The sequence below is a fragment of the Equus asinus genome, chromosome 22 (genome assembly GCF_041296235.1).
Source record: "Equus asinus isolate D_3611 breed Donkey chromosome 22, EquAss-T2T_v2, whole genome shotgun sequence".
Classification (NCBI taxonomy): domain Eukaryota; kingdom Metazoa; phylum Chordata; class Mammalia; order Perissodactyla; family Equidae; genus Equus; species Equus asinus.
This window is the reverse complement of record NC_091811.1, coordinates 59,097,595-59,118,196: the sequence shown is the minus strand read 5'-3', so window position 1 is coordinate 59,118,196 and position 20,602 is coordinate 59,097,595. Positions and strand designations below refer to the sequence as shown.

The 20,602-nt window shown below is 39.1% G+C and overlaps 1 protein-coding gene across 22 annotated transcripts in view; it reads left to right on the top strand.

Annotated features, from left to right (window-relative positions):
- The window catches only part of R3HDM2 (R3H domain containing 2), a 131,054-nt gene that overhangs the window by 75,703 nt on the left and 34,749 nt on the right, over window positions 1-20,602 (top strand). For 13 of the 22 annotated variants that reach the window (XM_070494939.1, XM_070494931.1, XM_070494927.1 and 10 more), the window contains 3 exons: window positions 14,151-14,350; window positions 16,903-16,926; window positions 18,732-18,773. In XM_070494939.1, the coding sequence (XP_070351040.1) occupies window positions 14,186-14,350; window positions 16,903-16,926; window positions 18,732-18,773 (231 nt within the window). In that variant the 5' untranslated portion in view covers window positions 14,151-14,185. Of the gene's footprint in view, window positions 1-14,150; window positions 14,351-16,902; window positions 16,927-17,678; window positions 17,772-18,731; window positions 18,774-20,602 lie in introns of those variants that run through there. The other 9 variants (XM_070494940.1, XM_070494934.1, XM_070494938.1 and 6 more) reach the window with 2 other exon arrangements.

Below are 20,602 nucleotides of genomic sequence, written 5' to 3'. Positions count from 1 at the left end.
AATCATAAAGCAAGAATGCAAATTTTTCAAATCCTTCCTGTTAGTATCTGAAAGTAATTTCTCAGAATGTGTTAAAGTGAAGATAAATGTGATGTCTTATGTGAATTCCTGAGTGTAGTGTTTGGCACACAGTGAATGCTCAGTGAAGGATGCCTGCTGCTGCTACATTGCCTGAGGAAGATGGCCTCCTATGATCAGAGCCTGGGCTTTCATATTGGGAGGCAGCATCACTGAGAAAATATTCTATTCATGCAGCTTCTTGTCCTTCTGAGGTCAATAATATGCTGTACTTCTGTACAGACTGGCCCAGGATCTTTACCAAAAAAAAAAAGTTGTAGGACCAGAGTGACATGTTTTGGTTTTGTCTTATGAAGGTATAGAAGAAATTGATGTAGAGAGGAGTCTAGTAGTGATTTTTCTTTAGTCACTTTTTTTCTTTACCTTTGATATAATTTATTACAAGTTGCTTTTACCCCCTTTTCTGGGTTGTCTCCTTAAGAATTCTTGGGAAATTTGAAACAGTGTAACAGAAAAGGTTTTCTCTGTTCTAGGAATTTCTGAAACTCTGTCTATTGCTTCTCATGTTAGTCTGCCCTTATGGGTCTCTTGGAACTCAGTGCTGACAAAAGAGATGTAGACTTCCTTCTACTTTGCGCTTGTTTGGGAACTGAGATGTGCATCTAAGAAGCTTCAGCATGTGGAAAACATACTGGAAATACACGTGTCAATAGCTATTTTTACTGGGCAGTAGTGTCAGATATTCTTAACATTTGAATGTTTATTCTTTGTATTCACTATAGTTCGTAATATAAGTGACTTGTACAATAAATATGTGTTTAGTAAATAGTCATGGAAAGAATGTCTGTAGTCTCTCAATACCATGGCTTTTGTGCCTGAGAGCGTTTTCTCTTCTGTAATGCATAATAATGTAAATGTACTTAATGCTGCTGAACTGCATACTTTAAAATTATTAAAGTAATAATTTTTATGTTATGTGTATTTACCGCAATTAAAACAAAATAGAAAATCACAACATTGTGAGCCAGGTGAAAACATACAGTTCCAAGCTAATTTTGACCCTGACATCTCAAGATTCTGTGTACTTCTCAGCGTTCACTTACCACCATATACCAGAAGGTGGGGACCCAAGTTGCTTTTTGCTGCCAGAGATATTACATCAATTATTGTTGAAAAGCATGCCAGGAAAGTGGAGTACCTTGTAATATGGCAGGTGGATGGCAGAATGTTAATGAGCACCACTGGGGAGAATGATGGGGTTTTTTGTCCAGTCTCTTCATCTGGCTTGTGATGATCTTGTTTATTCGTTGCTTCAAGGAGCTCTGCAGCTGAGGGAGAAGTAATGGAGATATATGGAATGTGAAGAGCAAATGTATTATTTTCTCATTTGGACATGGCAATTTTTTTCTCTAAGCAGAGTAGGGTGGGAGGGAAGGGAAGTGTAGAGAAGAGGACAGACATCGTAGCATTCCAAGAACCATGAGCTGACTGTGATTTGAAAATTTGAAGAAGAGCATGAGATCTATTAGTTTTGATGCTCATTTTAACACTTCAAAAGAAGTTATGGGAAACTTACAAATGTTAGCAGTCTTAAAACTTCTAGCTATCTCTGTATATTGTGACATGGGAAGCTTCAATATTGTGATTTCAGCTGGACAGCACTCCCCTTCTACTAATCCCTCAATTTATTCTGATATTGGTTTTTTGCAGTTCAAAGATTCTTGAATTTCTCTACTGAAGTTAAACAAGGGAAAATCTCCGGAGTTTTTGGGATCCCTCTTGTTTGCATAGATTCATTGTCATTGCTATTCACTTTTTCCCCCCACTATTCATTTTTAGAATGAATTCATTTATTCATTATTAGAATGGCGGCATTTCTTATTTGTATATAGAGACTATTCTTTGACAGTATTTGCAGCAGTTTCTGTGGAAAATGCTTTATTTAAAAAAAAAAAAAAAGGCAGGAGGAATCTCATCTTGTAGCTCTTAGTGATAGAGCCTGTTGCCATGGAGTCCTGGATCAGATTGGCTGACCCAGGGGCCAATGAGCAGATAGAACATAAACACATCATCATTTAACCTTGCAGAATTCATTTACTCAATGATATATGACATTAATGCCATAACTGTATATAGAGCTGTGAAATAAAATGTGTCAAGAATGGTATAAGGTGTTTTTCTCTTGTCTTTCAAAATTTGCTGTTTAATGTAAACACTGTAATGATACATTATCTTCTTAATGTGATTTGATTGGGAGAAGATATGGTGGGAAACATCTCTCACCTGTCTGTGAATTGAGCTGCTGCTGCAGTCAGTTGGGCTTATGCCAAGTCTAAGTCACACTCTGGCCTTCTAGATCAGAAGAGATTTGTCTTTATATCTGACACTACCTTATTTAGGTAGCTTTAAAGCTGAATCAGAAATTGGCATCTTTTTTCTTAATTGTTTTTCCTTCTTTCTCTTGCACTCTGATGTGGTAGATCCCTGTCGATGTTATATTTGTATACCATTTGGTCTGGAGTTAGAGGATTAGCTGGGAGTAGCTTCTGTGTTTTCCATCTTTACTTCCCTAGCTTGTTCCTATTTATTGACTTAGGTCTGGGAGATTTCACTTAGCTCATTGTTAGTTCCTTGTCATAGCAGATCACGGCATGTATCTTCTCTACCTTATTGCTTTAGAGACTGAGAGTGATTCATTCATAGAAAGAAAATTCCCCCTCTAGATCTTGTAAATGAAAGAAGTCAAGAGCATTGTCTTTCTCTTCTTATGTTTTACATTAGGGATACTTGAGAAATTATGGTGGGTCTTATTCTCCTCTTCTCCACTGCTACCATGCTTGGCTATTTACAGATTTGAAAGATTGAAAGAGACCTTAAGAGGTCCATGAGTTTGTTTCCCTCTGAGCCATTCAATTCTCTGTGAGTGAGATGTGAAGTTTTCATTATATCATCACTTTCTGTCTCAGAGGGAAAAACAAACAAACTTCAGATTCATCTGTTAAGCGAAGAGGAGCACAAAGTCTGCTTGGTATCTGATTGAATAACTTTTTGTAGGGGAAGCCTTAGGGAAGTAGGATAGGAAGTATTTGGGGTTTTGTAATTTTAGTTATTGTGACTAGAGAAATGCTCATTGAGAAGGCACTTGAATAAAGACCTGAAGCAACTAAGCAAGCCATGCTGTTATCTGGGAGAAGATCATCCCCAGGCAGAAGGAAAGAACAGTCAAAGCAATCGCTCTAAAGTGAGTTTAGGGCACAGGCAGGAGCCAGTGTGACTGGACTGCATAAGTGGGGGGAACAGTGAGAGATGGAGTCAGAGGGTAAACTAGTGGTCAGATTATTTAAGGTCTTGTAGGTCATTTTAAGGACTTTGACTTTTGCCCTGAGTAAAATGGGGAGCCCTTGGAGAGTTTTGAGCAAAGGTGTATCATGATCTGAAAATGGTTTTACACAGTAACTCTGACTGCTGTGTTTAGAAAAGAACCGTAGGGAGTAAGACTGGAAGCAGGAGACCAGCTAGGAGGCTACTGCAGTCGTTCAGCCAAGAAGGATGGTGGTAGCAGTGGAAGGGTGAGAAGTCATCAGATTTTGGATGCATTTTGAAATTAGAGTCAGTAGGATTTGCTCCCTGATCATTTTGATCTTCAGCTTGCTCTTCTATAAAAAAAGAATGATAATATCTACCTGTAAAGTGTCTAGCTCTGTGCACACAAGAGAGTGATCAATGATAAACATTCTATAAGTGAGGTCTCCTTAGGATCTGAGCCATCAAACATTGTGTGTTCTTTAAATACCTGACGAGCCATCATGGGTAACAGATTCTGAAAGAACCAGCCACTCTTCAGTGATTCATCTCTTGCCTTAGGCACTATGCTTATAATTGTATCAAACTTCCTTTTGGAAGAAGCATTTACCTAAAATGACGTTTTGAAAACAATTCTTAGGGGGCGGCCCCGTGGCTGAGTGGTTAACTTTGCACGCTTTGCTTTGGTGGCCCAGGGTTTTGCCAGTTCAGATCCTGGGCACCAACCTAGCACCACTCATCAAGCCATGCTAAGGCAGCATCCCACAGAGCAGAACTGGAACAACCTACAACTAGAATACACAGCTATGTACTGGGGGGCTTTGGAGAGAAGAAGAAAAAAGAAGGAAAGAAGATTGGCAACAGATGTTAACTCAGGGCCAATCTTTAAAAAAAAATAATAATAATAAATAAATAAAAACAATTCTTAAAATACCGACGTGCCAAGAAAAATAGGAAGCCAAGTACAGGAAGGGGTAAATAGAATTCTCTTTTCTCTTTCTTGCAGTCTTTTACTTTCTAATTCTCATTAAAATAGTCAAGAATCTCACCTCTGCAGGATAATGTGGATTCAGTACTGATTGGGAAAAGGCTGTATACAAGATGCTAATTCTGAGTGGAAATATGTTCATTCATAAGAGAAAAACACTACCTGTGAACAGCAAGGAAAAGGGGTCTCTCGATTCTTTTTCCCCCTTCTTACTGCACGATATGATTAGGAGGAACTAACATTTTGTGAGCATCTATTCTGTGCAGGCACATTACATTTGTTATCTCATGTGATTTTCCAGTGGCTCTATGAGGTATGTATTCTGCCTATCTTACAGATGAGGAGGCTAAAGCCCAGTTTCATGATTAATAAGTTGTGGAAACAATAGTCTTATAGCCAATTCATGTCAAACTATGAAGTTCATAAACTTATCCACTATAACATGCTTGCTGCCTCCTGCACTCTGGAGGTTAAATGTTCTTGATTTTGTTTGGTGCTGCCCCTAATGCACTCTATAATGATGCTCAGCCTTTTCCTTGCAGCAGAGGTAGTATTAGACCACAAGGGTGATGCTCTTCTATCCAACATAAAAATGCCAACTTTTCCTATACTACCTATTCCTTCCCACGTACATATAAACTCCAGGGTGTTGCTGTAGGATTTCTTGCTTATAGGAATTGAGGAATTGTTTATTATTTTTTCATCATTATTATTACTTAGTGTGTATGTGTGTGCGCTTTTAATGTATATGTACAGGAAAACCTAAATAGTGTCTTAAACAAGACAAAGTTAATTTTTCTCTCAAATTCAGGAAGTCTGGAGGTAGTCTGTCCAGTTTCGGGCTGCTCTAGTCATGGACCTGGGTTTTTTCTAACTGTTGCCCCACTTTCTATTATTTTCAATCCTAGTATCATCTCACCGTCCCAGGTGGCTGCTGAAGAACCAGCCTTTACTTCTGCATTCAAGCCAGCAGGAATTAGGGATTAGTAAAGAAGGGCTACCCGCTTTCTTTAAGGATACTTCATAGAAGTTATAATTACTACCTACATTATACCTATATTACTTATATTACTATGATACCTATATTACTTATATTAGGGCTGCCTTAACAAAATACCACAGGCTAGATGGCTTAAACAACAGAAATTTATTGTCCCACAGTTCTGCAGGCCAGAAGTCCAAGATCGCAGTGTCAGCAGGTTTGGTTTCTCCTGAAGCTTCTCTCCTCGACTTGCAAATGGCCCTCACATAGCCCTGTGTCCTCACATAGTCTTTCCTCTGTGCCCACACATCTCTGGTGTCTTTTTATGTGTGTAAATTTCCTCTTCCGTGTATACACATCAAATTAGATTAGGGCCCACCCCAATGGCCTCATTTTAACTTAATCACATCTTTAAAGGCCGTATCTCCAAATATAGTCACATTCTCAGGTGTACTGGGGGATAGGGCTTCAACACATGAATCTTGAGGAGACACAATTCAACTGATAACTCTACTTCTACTTACATCCCATGGACTAGAACTTAGTCACATACTCATATTTAGCTACAGTGGAGGTTGGAATATGTGTAGCTTTTTTCTAGGCAGCCATGTCCCAACTAAAAATCAGCAGAGGTGATTGGATATTGGAGAATAAATAGCAGGCTCTCCTTTGCAACAGAGGTTTAAGGAATAATGATTCTTAAAGGTTTCCAGTTCCTTCCTGTGAAATTAGATTGTTCTCTTCTCATTTTTCTGGCCAATCTCACATTCAGTTTTAGATTTTGAAGGATTCTTTTAATACTAAATTGTTGACTTAGATGTCCTTTCCCCATAACAGGTGGTGGCATTGACCTCTAAGGTCATCGCAGCAGGACAATATAGACTTAGCAGCATGGCATTTAAGTTAGCATAGAAGGTATCCTGAAATGCCATGAACCGTAGGTAAATTGTGATTTTTTTTTTCTTTCCTGGAATGTCTTGTCTGAGTTGAATTGGGAGCAGTTTTGCCTGAGCGTGGGAAAAGGCAGTATGAACTTTCAAGGTCCTTTCTGTCCCTAAGATTCTGTGATATTTTCTACATAGTGCCATTACTATGACAAAGCTAAAGAAAATGGAAGCTGCAGAGGGAAAAGCCCCCACTGCTACTCTTTGAAAAAGGAGTGGTCTGTTTCACTTGAGGAAGTAAAATGGGCATTTTTGGCCAAGAATGTAGAGAAACCAATAGAAACTATAATGAAACCCAACTAACTCTTCAGTCCAATGACCAAAGCACCTACAGTTCTCATTTCAGGGCAAGTACAGCCATAACAGATATTGAGCAAAGAAAGAGAGTACATGTCCAGAACATTTTAATCTTCTTTCTCTCTTTACTTCCTAAGGAATTCTTCTGGACATTCAGCCAACTCCTGTGGCCTTCCTTACACACTAGTAAATCTTTTTGCATTTATAGAGCAGAATGATTTTCTTATGCTTCTCTGATTTAGAAAATTGGCACAATTGTTATTATTGTTGTTATTTTTATTGGCCTAGAACTAGTGAAACCTATGACATTTGACTTCTGAAGTCCTTAAAGGACTTGGCGACTGTCACATAACTACAGCTTTGCATGTTCCATAAGTACTTTACACTCTATTCCCCCATATTCCATTTTCTCTCCTTGAAGATAAGGAAGTGTTTCCATATCTCTCATTCATAAATCAGTAGGGCTTTCTTTTTTGTCCTTCTCCCAAGGGCTGTTGAGCCATTTACCTCTTCAAGCATGCAGTTATCATACTGCTTTTGTTTCTTATTCTTTGTTTGGGTGCTGTAGTGGAAAGAACATGGGATTTTGGAATCAAGAAGATCTGGGTTTGAATTCTGTCTCCTTACATATACTGTATGTCCCTGAACAACTCACTTACTCTTTCTGAATGTTAGTATTTCATTTATAAAATGGAGGTAATATTTTATACCTTGAAAAGATCAAATAAGTTACTCTCTATAAACTGTAAAAAAAATTGAAAGTCATGTGAGGTGACCCAGATTGAAGGGAAAGATGGGAAAAGTTACAAACCTAATTTTTGAACCCAAAAACAGTCCCCCATTGACACCTCTGAAGAGAGGCCTCAGATCTAGACACCCCTCCCATCCCACATTCATGCCCCAGAATGCTCCTGAATGTCCACGTTGGGACACCTAGAACTTTGGCTTTGGGATCAGACACAGCTGGATTGGAATCCTGCCCTTGCCCCTCTTGTATTAACTTGGGAAAGTTATTTGGTTCCTCTAAGCTTTGATTTCTTCATCTGAAAAATCCCCTAAGAAAGAGTTTTGTTAGGATTAAATAAAGTAATATATAGAAACAATGAAGTCATAGAAAGAACGTAGTCTTAGGAATCAGGCAGCACCAGAGTTCTGGTCTGGTTCTGTCACTTAGTAGTAGTGTGACCTTGGGCAAGTTGCTTAGCTACTCTTGGTGGACATGAGTTAAAGTGCATAGAACAGGTTCATAATGGTGCTGAATAAATATTATTGCTTTTTCCTTTTCTCCTAACTCCAGTGTCAAAGAGTGTAATAATAGGCTTGCTATGCTTGAGCATCTAGACAGTTTTGTTTTGGTTTTAACCTACCATTTTAACCCTATGGATGTTATGTCCCCATTTCCTTGACTCCTAAGGGCATTTTTTTCTGTGTGTATGTGGTTAAATAATACACAGTAAAATGCACAGATCTTAAGCATTTGTTAATAAGTTTTGACAATTCTATGTACCCATATAACCACTACCTCAAACAAGATAGAGTATTTCTATCATTCCTGAAGGATCCCTTATGTCTCTTTCCAATCAGTATTTTACCCTAAACCTTAAGCAACCACTTTTTGATTTAAATCACTATAGGTTGGTTTGCCTGTTCTTGGACTTCATATAAATGGACTTATGTAGTATGTATTTTTTGGAGGGAGATCTGCTGTTTTTTACTTACCATAATAGTTTTGAGATCTATCCACGTTTTTGTGTATGTCAGTATACACCCAGCAAAGTCCTCTCATGTCTCACTGGTGGTGATTGAGTCACTTGTCCCTTTCCAAACCAGTCACAAAAAGGAAACAGAATTTCCACAATTGGTCTAGCTAATTAAGATCCACCTCTAGGGCTCAGGGATAGGGTCACCTCCCTGATCATGTATCCTCAGAGGAAGGCAAACACCAAATGTCATTTTTTTTTATTGCTGAATACTATTGTATTATATGAATATACCACAATTTGTTTATCCATCCTTCTGAGTCCCTAGATTTTTTTTTTTTTTAGAGAAAGATTAGCCCTGAGTTAACATCTGCCGCCAATCCTCCTCTTTTTGCTGAGGAAGACTGGCGCTGAGCTAACATCTGTGCCCATCTTCCCCTACTTTATATGCGGGATGCCTGTCACAACATGGTTTGACAAGCGGGGTATAGGTCCGCACCTGGGGTCTGAACCAGCACACCCCAGGCCGCCAAAGCAAAGCATGTGAACTTAACCGCTACACCACTGGGCTGGCCCCATGAGTCCCTAGATTTTAAGCAATTTTTTAAACATGAGTATCAATTGGGAATAATTTACTCTTGACATACAAATTGGTAAAGGACTGGAAAGTTTACAGGAATTTTACCACAGGGTAAGTTAGAGTTTTTAGCCTTTAGCTGTTGCCTTCTTGCTTACATTCTGTCTACTTGGCCATGGATTAAAAGGGAGAAAATGAAGCTGCCCTTCTGTCTCTGAGTGTTCCTTATATAATATATTCTTTTTGGCCCATTGCCTAGAAAGTTGTTTATAGAGTTGACAGAAGGATATATAATCTCATTGTGCTCTGGAAGGTACTTACCTTGGCAGTCAAAAAATTTATGGGAAATATGCAGCATTCTCCCTGAAAAAAATTGCCAAATCTTGCCTCTCAATCATCCTCCCCTGTATCATCATATTTCCTCACTCCCTCTCCTTGTCCACCACTTCTGACAGTCCCCTCTGTGCAGCTTTGAGCCAGTTAGTGTCCTCAGGAGACATTCTGCCTTAAAATTGTGCTGTTTGCCTGGATGAAATGTACAGTGTGCATAAATAAGTCGTAGGTAAGCACACAGCTAGGCTCTGCTGGGAGCTTAATGTCTTTGCTTTGTTCTCGTCAAGTTACATATGAAATAGTTCCCTTCTTCTCCCACCAAAAAACCTCCCAAGTCCTTTATTTCCTCTTTATGCCGAGTAAACCATGAAGAGTGGAAATTACTTCTCTGCCTTTTAACCCTTTTCTGCTGGCTTTGTTCTTGCTCTTTAAGGCCTTTTTTTCTTTTTGGTTAATAAATTGTCTTGTCCCTCAGCTGCAACTTTTGCTTTTGTTTTGGCCAAAAAAAATTTGTTTCTAGGAATCCTTATTCCCCAAGAAGAAGGAGAGCCTTCTTGAATAGGATTCCAGGACTGGAAATGACTGTAGTTAAAGATTATTTTGGAGAACAAAAGAGAGCCTCAGCTCAAGAAGTACGGTTTGAACTCAGTGTACCTTCCAATAGATCTTGACTCTGGAATAGTAACGCTGTGATCCCTCATAATTAGCCTTTGTTAACTTGAGGACATTTTCTTTTATCCTAGAAACAAAATGGTGAGGAAACTTAAGACCATGTGATTTGAAGACCTGACTTAAAAACCTGGGAATGTTTAGAAAAGAAAGTGAGATAAAGTTGTCTTCTGTAGCGGGCTGACATGGAAGCAAGATTAAGTTTATTCTTTATGGCTTGCACAGAGAACTAAACTGGGTTCAGTGGGAGGAAGTAATAGGAAGATGAGTTTTGCCTCTTTATACTTTCCCTCCCCAAAAAGGTTTGTATCTGGAGGTGAAGACTTTTTCTTCACTAAAGTTATATGAGCAGAGTGAGGACAGCTATTTTTCAGTTACTGATGATTCAAGAACCCGATTGTGGAGGACTATGGATGTAGCAGGATGGGGCTGAATGAGAAAGCTTCTGAGCCCATTTCCAGTTATGAGATTCCCTGATTCTTTTGTATCTTTGGTAGACTTCTCATTTTCTTTGCTGGTCTTTGGCAGTCTGTCCCCTTAATTAGAGGCAGTATTGCATAGAGGTTAAGAAAGCAAGTGCCAGAGCCAGATTTCTTGCTTTGAGTCCTGGCTCTGCTGTGTACCGTTGTATGACCTTAAGCAAATTATTTAACTTGTTTGCCTCAGTTTACTTATCTATAAAATAGTGATGATAATACTAATATATATCTCATAGGATGATTATAAGATTAAATGAGATAATTTAGCATAGTGCCTGGCACAATGTAAGCACTCCAAATGTTTTAGCTGATTATTGTTAACATTTCTTTCCATGTCAGTTATTTCTACTTACAGAGCTGGATTTCTCTGTCTGGTCCAGATAGTCTCTCTCTTACCATACCCATTCTGACTATCTCAGGATGCTTTTGGCTAGAAATAACAGGAAACTCAATTCAAAATAGCTTAAGTGATGAGGATTTATGGCCTCACATACCAAGAGGTACAGAGCTAGGGGGATCCAGGTTGACTAATTCAGTGTCTACATCACAGCATCAAAGATCCAGCATATTCTCTCTATTCTGCCGTTGTCCATGTGTTGGTAGGATGTTGCCACAGTCCAGGCGTCATGTGCATACAAGACTACCTTCAGCTGAAGATAGCTACCATTTTTTTCTAATGGCTTTTTTTTTTTTTAGTACAGTGGGAGGCCATTCTTTGAAGCCACCCACCCAGCATAGTCCCCTCATGTCTCACTGATGATGATTGAGTCACTTGTCCCTTTCCAAACCGGTCACAAAAAGGAAACAATTTCCACAATTGGTCTAGCTAATTAAGATCCACCTCTAGGGCTCAGGGATAGGGTCACCTCCCTGATCATGTATCCTCAGAGGAAGGCAAACACCAGAAGAAAATCTGGGCTAGACTGATGAGTGTGCAAGAAAGGGGAGATTTGGATAGGCAGCCAGTACAGTGTGCTATTGTTACCTTTTCCTCTACTGCTTCCTTTTTCCTCAGAGTCAGTATTAGTTAGTTTTATATAGCTCTTCAAGAGGCCGGTGGTCTCAGTGTAAATGACTCTCAAAATTCTTGAAAGTGGATGCATTAATCACTGTCTGTTTTATGGGTGTTGTTACGAATCTAAAACTCAAATTTTCCTGTTTCCCAGTGAATGAAGGAATCATGTGGCTCCTTAAAACTTGAGTTGGAATATGTGACCATATTCCACAGGTGGCTGTTATGAAAGATCTCTTTTTGTTTGGTTGGTTTTTTTCCTTAGTGCTTTGGCTGAGAAACAATGCTTAGACCCCATGAAGTTAGTCCAGGTGTCCAGATAGTTGACCCTTTTCTGATCCACATGTGAAGAGGAGCTGCAAAGTTGTCATTCTGATTTGAAGAAACATACCTATTCAGTAATTGAGGCCCATCCTGGAAAAAGAAAGAACTGGCTGCTTTATATTTTTCCATATCACCTTCTCTCTCTTTTTTTTCAGTTTCATTGAGGTATAATTGATATACAGCTCTGTATAAGTTTAAGGTGTACCACATAATGACTTGACTACATATATTGTGAAATGATTACCACAATAAGTTTAGTTAACATCCATCTCCTCATACAGTTATAAAAAACAAATTTTTTTTCCTTGCGATGAGATTTTAGGATCTACTCTCTTAGCAACTTTCAGATATACCCTACAGCAATGTTAACTATAGTCATCATGCTATACATTACATCCCCAGTAGTCATGTATCTTATAACTGGAAGTTTGTACCTTTTGCCCACCTTCATCCCGTTTCCCTACACTCTCTCCCTCACCTTCTCTTTCTGAAAGAGAAATCTGTTTGAGACTATTTAAGCCTGAAAAAGAAAAATATTGAAGGTATATCATATGGTAAAAGAAGTAAACTTAATTTTGTGTGACTTTAAGGCAGATTTAGGTCAAGATTGAAGCAGTTTATAGCTTATTATAGGGAGCAACTATACAACAGTTAAGACAACTTAAGAAACAGTGAAATGATCCTGTCCCAGGAGTTTTCCAGGAGAGGCATGTAGGCCCCTCTCCAGAAGTTACAGAAAGGAGCTTTTCTCTGGGCAAGTGGGAAGAGATTGCGTGAGGTCAAATCTAAGCACTTTTCCAATCTGATCATTGTCGATGTTTCCCAGCTAAGAGAGATGGAAAAGGCATGTGCTGAGTTTTACTGTACTTCAAATTGAAGAGAATGGAGGCTTGATTTACCCATGGGGGAAAAATAAATATATGTTTACATGCAGTTCCCATGTACAGCCAGTGACCCATAAGGCTCTATAAGTTATAATTCTTTTCTAGAAGCGTCTAGGTATTGAATCAATTAATTCAGAAGTAGAATATTGGCCATTTTCTTTTATAGTCAGTTTCTTCCAGTACATTTCTCATCTTTAAATTCTACTGTATGACTATGATTGTGTGAATGATTCTCTGGCCTTTTGGAGGGAATTTATCTAGCCCTATGCAAACTAAGTCTCCAGGCAGCTGCTCAGGAGCCACCACAAGGTGAACAAAGCAATAATCTTGCAGACTATAACTTATGCCAGGATGAGGTTACCTGTGCTTCTTAAGAGCCTTCTGGGTCTTATCCTTTAGACTGATTTGAAGGAGGGGAAAATGTCTGGTGTGACCATTTGGTTGAAGCATTGCTAACTATTTGTTTAGCTCAGTTTCTAGGGCCACATGACATCGTGGAGGGTTTCTAGTCTTTTTAAAGGAGGGAAAGTATTCAAGATTGAAGTATAGTCAATAACCTGTGTAAGGAGAAACCACTACAAATCATTGTTGGAGCTAAGCACGTTTGACTTCAACAGTTGCTTGAAGACATAAGTCTGTGTATAGAGCATCAGCTTCTGTTTCTGAGTGTCTGCTTGGAGAACTGTGTTAACGTCATTACAAGATTTTCCAGGTAGCCATGTTAAGAGATAAAGAGCCAGTCCCCCCTGCACTACAGATGCTCTATGTCATGCTCAATATAGAATGAACCCAAATAGTGAATAGCAAAGCAAAGATTCTCTTTTCGTCTAGGGTGAGACCCAGTCTTTCTGAAGGACAGATGACTACCAAGTTCTCCTCTTGCTTTTTCAGCTTGCTTAAGATAAAGGAAGGAATTTAAGATTCTATGATCATTCTCTGATTTTGCTGCTTTTTGATGGATTGATGCTTGAAGTTAGTAACAATGTTGTGTTATGGGAGCTGTGGAAGTTCTCCTTTGGGAAAGGAGAGTGGTCCTCTCTGCTGGTGAATAGAACTTTACAATATATTTTTCTTCTTTCTGGAAAGAGTCTAGTAAGTTAACTCTGTGGAGTGCCCAAGCTGAAAATGTGAGCAAGTTTCTGTAGGGAACAAGGGAGGGCAAATAAAGTGCCAAGAGGACTCATAACTACATTGCTTTAGAACTGAATCCTGGGGAATCTCAAAACAATTATGCTGAGTAAAAGAATCCAGATAATGTATGATGTAAAATTCTAGAAAATGCAAACTAATCCGTGGTGACAGAAAGTAGATAAGTGTTTGGCTGGGGATGGTGGGGAGGGGAGGAAGGCCTCACAAAGGATCAGGAGGAAACTTGGAGGGGTGATGAATGTGCTTACTGTCTTGATTGTGGTGGTGGTTTCACAGGTGAATGCATGTTTTATAGCTCATCAAATTGTACATTTTAACTATATGCATTTTATTGTACGTCAGTTTTACCTCAATAAAGCCAAAAAAAATGAATCCAGGGGCAGTATTTATCAAAGGACCCTTTTCTGGGTTACAGGGGGGCTGCTGAAGACTTGTGTGTGTGTTAAGTATAGATACGCACCTCCTGTTTAATCCATCTAATGTTGCTTTAGGAGTCCATAGAGGCTACTGTAGTCTATTGAAGAAGATGTCTAACAGTAACACTACTCAAGAGACCCTGGAAATAATGAAAGAATCAGAAAAAAAACTGGTGGAAGAATCTGTAAACAAAAACAAGTTTATATCTAAGACTTCAAGTAAAGAAGAAATTGAGAAAGAGAGTGAAGATACCACTTTGCGTCAGGAGACACAGGTAAGGATTAGAAGTACATCATATGCACACTCTTTATACCTGAATAGAAATGTCATCATAGGTGACACTGAGCATCTGTAGGAAGCCAGTCACTTATATGAACACTTGATTCTCCGTAAAAACCCAACTTAAGCTCTCAAGAAATATCTCCTTCCCTTTTTGTCATAGAGTCCACAATGAAGTCTGAAGAAGACAGACTGAAATCCCTAATGCATTTGGACCTGAGTTACGCTGGTTCTTGCTACATTTTGATATTTTTTAACTATCAAAAAATAAACTGTACAAACACATATTTAACAAGTTATAATATGGCTCATACAATAAACTCTTAAAACTAGAGCTGCATGGCTTTATATATATGTTAAACTCATATCCTGGTTGTGTTAAAGCAGTTAGCGTTGTCTGGGTCAGAAATAGTCTCTGAACTTGCCACTTGGTAAATGTGAGTGAGAGGAATTTCACTCTTTGGTTGTCATGTTGTTATCCATCCAAATTCATATTGCGGTGCAGGCATGATGGCAGTAGATGGCCAGCTGAGCTTCTTCTACAGCTCTTCTTTTGTGCCCAGCCAGCCCAGACTCTCAGCCTCTTCTAGTTTATCTGTTCCAGTCGTTCTCTTTTTCTGTGGTCGCTGCTGGTTTCCTGTTACCCAAGCTCAAATTATATAAATCCTTTCCTTCATGTCCAGGGGTGACATTATGTGCATAGCGGGTAGACTTAACTCTAATAAGTTAGTTTAAAAAGCAGTGACAACACATTTTGGAGAAACTTGAAGCATAATTTCTCTTGACAACCCAATTCACCTAGGCTTTGTCTTCTTTAAAGATTAAAACAGCAACAACATGAAGAGATGAGTTAAAATCACACAACTCTCTGAAATACTTTATTCTCTAGCTGCCTACTTTTCTACTGTCTTTCCTGTTACAGTTTACCAGATCTCTCTCCTGGCTGCTTTTCTTTCCGTTATCTTTTGCATGTGAGTTGTCATTCCCCACCCATCCTTCCAGAGTTTGTGGAGACAGGCTGCCACTGTTCCAACTATACTTCCAGCCTCCACTGATACCAGTAATGAATTTTAAATCCTCAGGACAGATAAGTGATGAATGTTTAATTATGTGCTGTCATGTTACATGGAAGATAATAATTAAATGAACTTTTGGGTCCAAGTTACCCTCTTCTCAGGAGACTAGTTTAAGTGGCGTTCTAAACTCCTGTTGTGTGTACTTCTTGAAGAAAGGCAGAAAAGAAAGAATATCTATAGGTTTTATATGCCTTGTGGACACTCACTTGGTTTGAAAATAATGTCATTTCGATATACAAATAGGAGGGAGGTTGGTTAGGGGAACCTGCCTCCCCTCTGACTCCTTTTGCTGCTGCTAGAGCAGGTGGAGCTGCTGCTGCCATCTACTGGAGCTTCTGCTCCTTCTACAGTCTTCAGTCTTGTTGGCCACCCTTCTGAAGCCCTCTCCCTTATACCATTTCCAAACACATCATGTGCCCCTTCAACAGCACTAAAAATTCTGCTCTTTTTCCTACCTTCCCCCTGACTCACACGCTGGAAGTCTCCCCAAGAATCTTACGCTGTCAGAGGAGTGCCTGTTATGAATTGGAGCTGGAAAGTTTGTGGAAAGGGGACTTTGATCACTTGTACTATGTGAGACATATTCTTGGAATCAGCACTTGGAACTCAGATCATCTTTTGCATGGAAACAGTGCTATAAAAGGCAGCCTCTGGGATTCAGTTTAGAATGGGCAAGCCCTGACTTAACGCATGTTGAACTTAGGTGAGTCCTTTAAATAATCAGCTGGGTATGGCCTCCTAGTTGGGCTTTCTGCCTTTAAACTTGTAATCTCTTCTGATTCATCTACCATACTGCTTTCGAAAGATGGTTACGAAATAAAGATCTGATTGTGTTAATTCTCTTCTAACTTTCTGTCTGTCTCATTTGCCCTGGGCTAAGTCTCAGATTTGCCAGCATGGCATATTGTGACCTAGTCCCTTGCCTGCCAGCCATCCACCCCTGGCATCCTATGCTTCAGCATTATCTGATTCCTTGGTCCCTGTTATAAATAGGAGCTGAAAAGTTTGGGGAAAGCATGCTTTTGTACATGCTTTCTCTGCCTAGAAGGCCTTCCTTGGTATTCTTTCCTTGGCCTCCTCCAACCCCTGAACTCTCCCTGCCAATATCTTTCTAATACCTGTTTATCCTTCAAATCTCAATCCAGACGTGTCTTTCTCTAGGAAGCCTTCTTTGACAATCTTACTCATCCATTGCAGGTCTTCATTGCATAATCCTTCAATTAATGTCTGACTCCTTCACAGAACTATAAGCTCCATGAGGCCCAGGATTAGGTCAGTTTGGGCTCACCATTATATTGCTGAGGCCCAACACAGTTGCTTGTGGGCACTCAATATTTGTGAATGTGTGAATTCTTAGGTAGGTGTGAGTTTGACACTGGTGCTGTGTGCTCCTGTAGCACTCCATGAGTACCTCTGTAATGCACTTAATGTACTGTATTGTAATTGTCTATTTGTTTGTCTTCTCCAACAGGATTATGAGTTCCTTTTTGACAAGGTTTGTGTCTTTTTTCTCTGTATCCTCCAGTAGTTAACATGGTACCTGTTACATATTAGGCTTTCAGTATGTGTTTGATTATTAAATGAAAACTATCCATTCTAGGAAATAAGCAGAATCATATATACCTTGCTTTTAAGGTTATAAATTGATATAACCTCTTTGAAGGGCAATTTGACGATACTTCATAAAATTTTTAAATGGACTACTGATATACTGTATTTGGTCGTTGAATATTGTTTATACTAACAAAAGATCAGAAACATCTTAAATGGTGCAGTTTCAGGGACTGGTAAAATAAGTTATGGTACAGCCACACAATGGAATACCATGCAACCATTAAGAAAAACAGATCTATAGAATGATATCCGTGAAAAAAAGTTTAAAAGCAAGGTTCAGAGCAGTGTGTACAATATACTTCTATTTGGTTAAAAAAAAAATAAACCTATGTGTGTATACATGTACAGTAAGCTTATATATGCGTGAAAGATCTCTGGAAAGATTACAAGGAATTCAATATTAGTTGATCCTTTAAGAGGGAACAGCCGGCTGGGGGACAGATGTGAAAGGAGACTTAGTATTCTATATACCCCCATTATACCTTTTGAATATTTCTACCATGTGTATGTTATTACCTATTTGAAAAAATAGTGACAAGCTTCACATTCCTGGACTGTGACTCTTCCCTTACTGTAACAGATCTTGCCACTGACCAGATCCACCGTCATTTCTTACTCTTTCCATCCACCTTCCTGGTTCGCCATTTTGCATTGTAGCAGTGTTGTTTGGTAATTAATGAGGAAGACAAAGGAAAGAGAAATCCTCACCTACCCAGGACCATGCTGGTACTCTGCTTCTGTCTTGTTTCCCTTCTTTCCACCCCAGCCTCAGTTCTCTCCACACCCCAGGGGCAGTGAGTTCCATTCCAGACATCTCACAAGCCCTAAGTGGCTCATCCCATATATAACCCCACCCAGCCTCTTCTCAAAAGCCCCCATTTTGACTTCTCAGCTTTTCAGAAACCTTATCAATTAATTAGTTGTTTCTTCCCTCATCCCACCTTAGGCCCTCATTCTTCATTTTCCTCAGCTTCTACCCTACTCCTTATCTACTCTCCTTACCCTCCCTTTGCTCTGGAGGTCTTGTCCATATCTTCCATGCTCCCTTCTTTTTATCCTGTCCCATCTTACATCCCTGACCCAGAAAGATTATAAGAGCCACCACCAGGAGCTTAGAACTAGGAGAATTTTCATAGTCAGGCAGTTAAGACAATTGGCAAGAAGAGTCTTCATTCCATTTCTGCTGCCATAGGGACAGGTGTTTTGAGTATCTCAAGTTGGAACTCTGAATACGCTGTCCTATAAAGGTGTTATCATAAGTGATGGTTAGTGGCCATATTTCATGTTCATTCTGTGTTAAATAAGCTACCATGAGCAACCTTGGGGAAAAAAACACTATCTTGCTATGGTAGTAACATTTCCAGAAGCATCCTAATCAGGAGAGGATTCCATGATTTATCCAAAAGTAATTTTTATCAGTCTGCGAAAGAGGCCAACCAGTCAGTGTCTCCTTTTTCTTTATCTTCATGATGAATAATGATTTGTCTATAGGTGACCTGTGGTCCCTTCCGTGTCACAGTTGCTAGAGTTGTAGCATAGGGGGACAACCACACCAAGTGGGTCTCATCAAAGTTTGGCTATTATAATGATTTTACGGTTACTGCTTTTTCTTTATAAACTTGTATTGCTTTTAACTTAAGTGTTGATTTTCCCCACCTTTCACATTTTACAATTCCCTTCTAACAGAGGCGGACATCCAACCACGGTCATGCCAGGAAAAGAGCCAAGGTGAGAGCCTTTTCTCTATTGCTTCTTTTCTCATGTTCTCAGTAATGTGTTTCAGAAATGGACTTATCGCTAATATCTAGTTTATTTGGATTATATATAGGCAGTTTTTTGCCTGCACTTTGTACCCTAATTGTGAACGTGCATACACAGACATACACACACATACACACATTTCCTATGGAAGATCTGGCTTTATTTTTCTCCATTATTTCTAGTTCGGTCACAGTCTGTTTCTGATACCTGAAAGGATACCCAGTCGGAGCCTCCCACAAAGCCTGAGCAAATTGGTAGTGGTTCTGCTGAAATGCCAGTTTCTTAGCCTACCTCTGGCTTCTCTAGGAGAATGGCTGCTACATGAGTCTTATTTTTTCCCCCATTCTTTCTTTTTTTTTTTTTTGCCATGTGAATTTCCTTTAAGATAAATCCTGCTCCGTTAAATAGAAAGGACTCAACATTTTTGGATATCCTAAAAATGCAGGCTTCTTTTTTTTTTTAATGTTTTACTTTTTAGGTTGGGGCAGGGAGGAAGATTTTGTTTTTAAATCATTGTATGATAAAATTAGCACATCACAGATTATTTTAAGCACTGTTATCGGGGAGGATTATATGTGTTAGTGTGAGATAGCTTTATAATGTTAGTTGGGGAACAGTAAAATACTAAATTTTTCTTGCAGTGGAAAGAATTGTCACCAGAAGTACTAATTAAGGGTGTCCACCCCTTTCCCCCAGAAAAATAATGGCAGAATTTGGGAGTGGCCCAGCTAGAAAGTGGCTTAGTTTGAAGAAAACCATGATGGATGATAAATTGGCTCTGTGTCTTGCCTTACGTGGCCTAATCCATAGTGATGGGCTTGACATTAAAGTTCAAAACAAAGGATGTTCACTGCCACTTCACTTCCTCCCAAACTTTTTGCGATAAGTAGGACAGTTGTTATCTCCGTTTTATGGATGAACAGGCTTGAAGTCGGTTCTTCAGACATGCAAGTTCTTTTCATTATACAGTACTACCTGGCACAGACATATCATATTTTGGGCTTTTGTATTCACTGTAAACCTTGGTTTTATTGTAAGAACTCTCAGTAAGTATTTATAGGTAGATTTTGAATGAGCCATTGTATAATTTTTGGCTTTGGGGATGTCTAGGGGAGCAGTGATTTGCAAAGTGGATTTCAGATCTCTTTGAGATTCTCCAGCCAGCAGAAATAAACCAAGTGGATTATCTTTTCATTATATTAAATCCCAAATGGTAGAAAGTTTTGTGTCTTTCTCTTTACTCTTTTCTTAGATACTTCTTTCCATACCCTGCCATCTCAGGTTTAGAGTCATTTAGCATTTATTGTCTGCTATATGTGAGGCACTATTTATGATATGTATGTTTACATACTTTATATATCTAATTCTCACAACAACCTTTTAAGTATTTTTATCTCATTTTTATTGAGGAAAAACAGAGACCCAGAGAGGTCAAGTAATTTGCTCAGGGTCTCATGGCTCATAAGCACAAAGCCAGGAGTTGAAACTAGGACTTCTCACTGTTAAATCCAGTGTCTAAGCTCTGCTGTGTATTCTCAGGAAACTTCTGAGTCTGAAATTGGAGCACTGGGCTAGAAAGAGGAGAGCTAAGTAAAGTGGTTTTCCTATCATCTGTCTCAAGTAGCCGTTTTGTTTTTATACGTCTACTGTTGTAAGCAGGAGAATTATCTTTCAAGTGAATCAGGAACTGGCAAGTAGGACCTGTTTGGAAAAAATGCTATTTAATGGAAGCAGCAACTAACAGAGCCAAAGAGGATGCCCTTCTTTCAGCCAAAAGCTTTCTGGATGTTCACCAA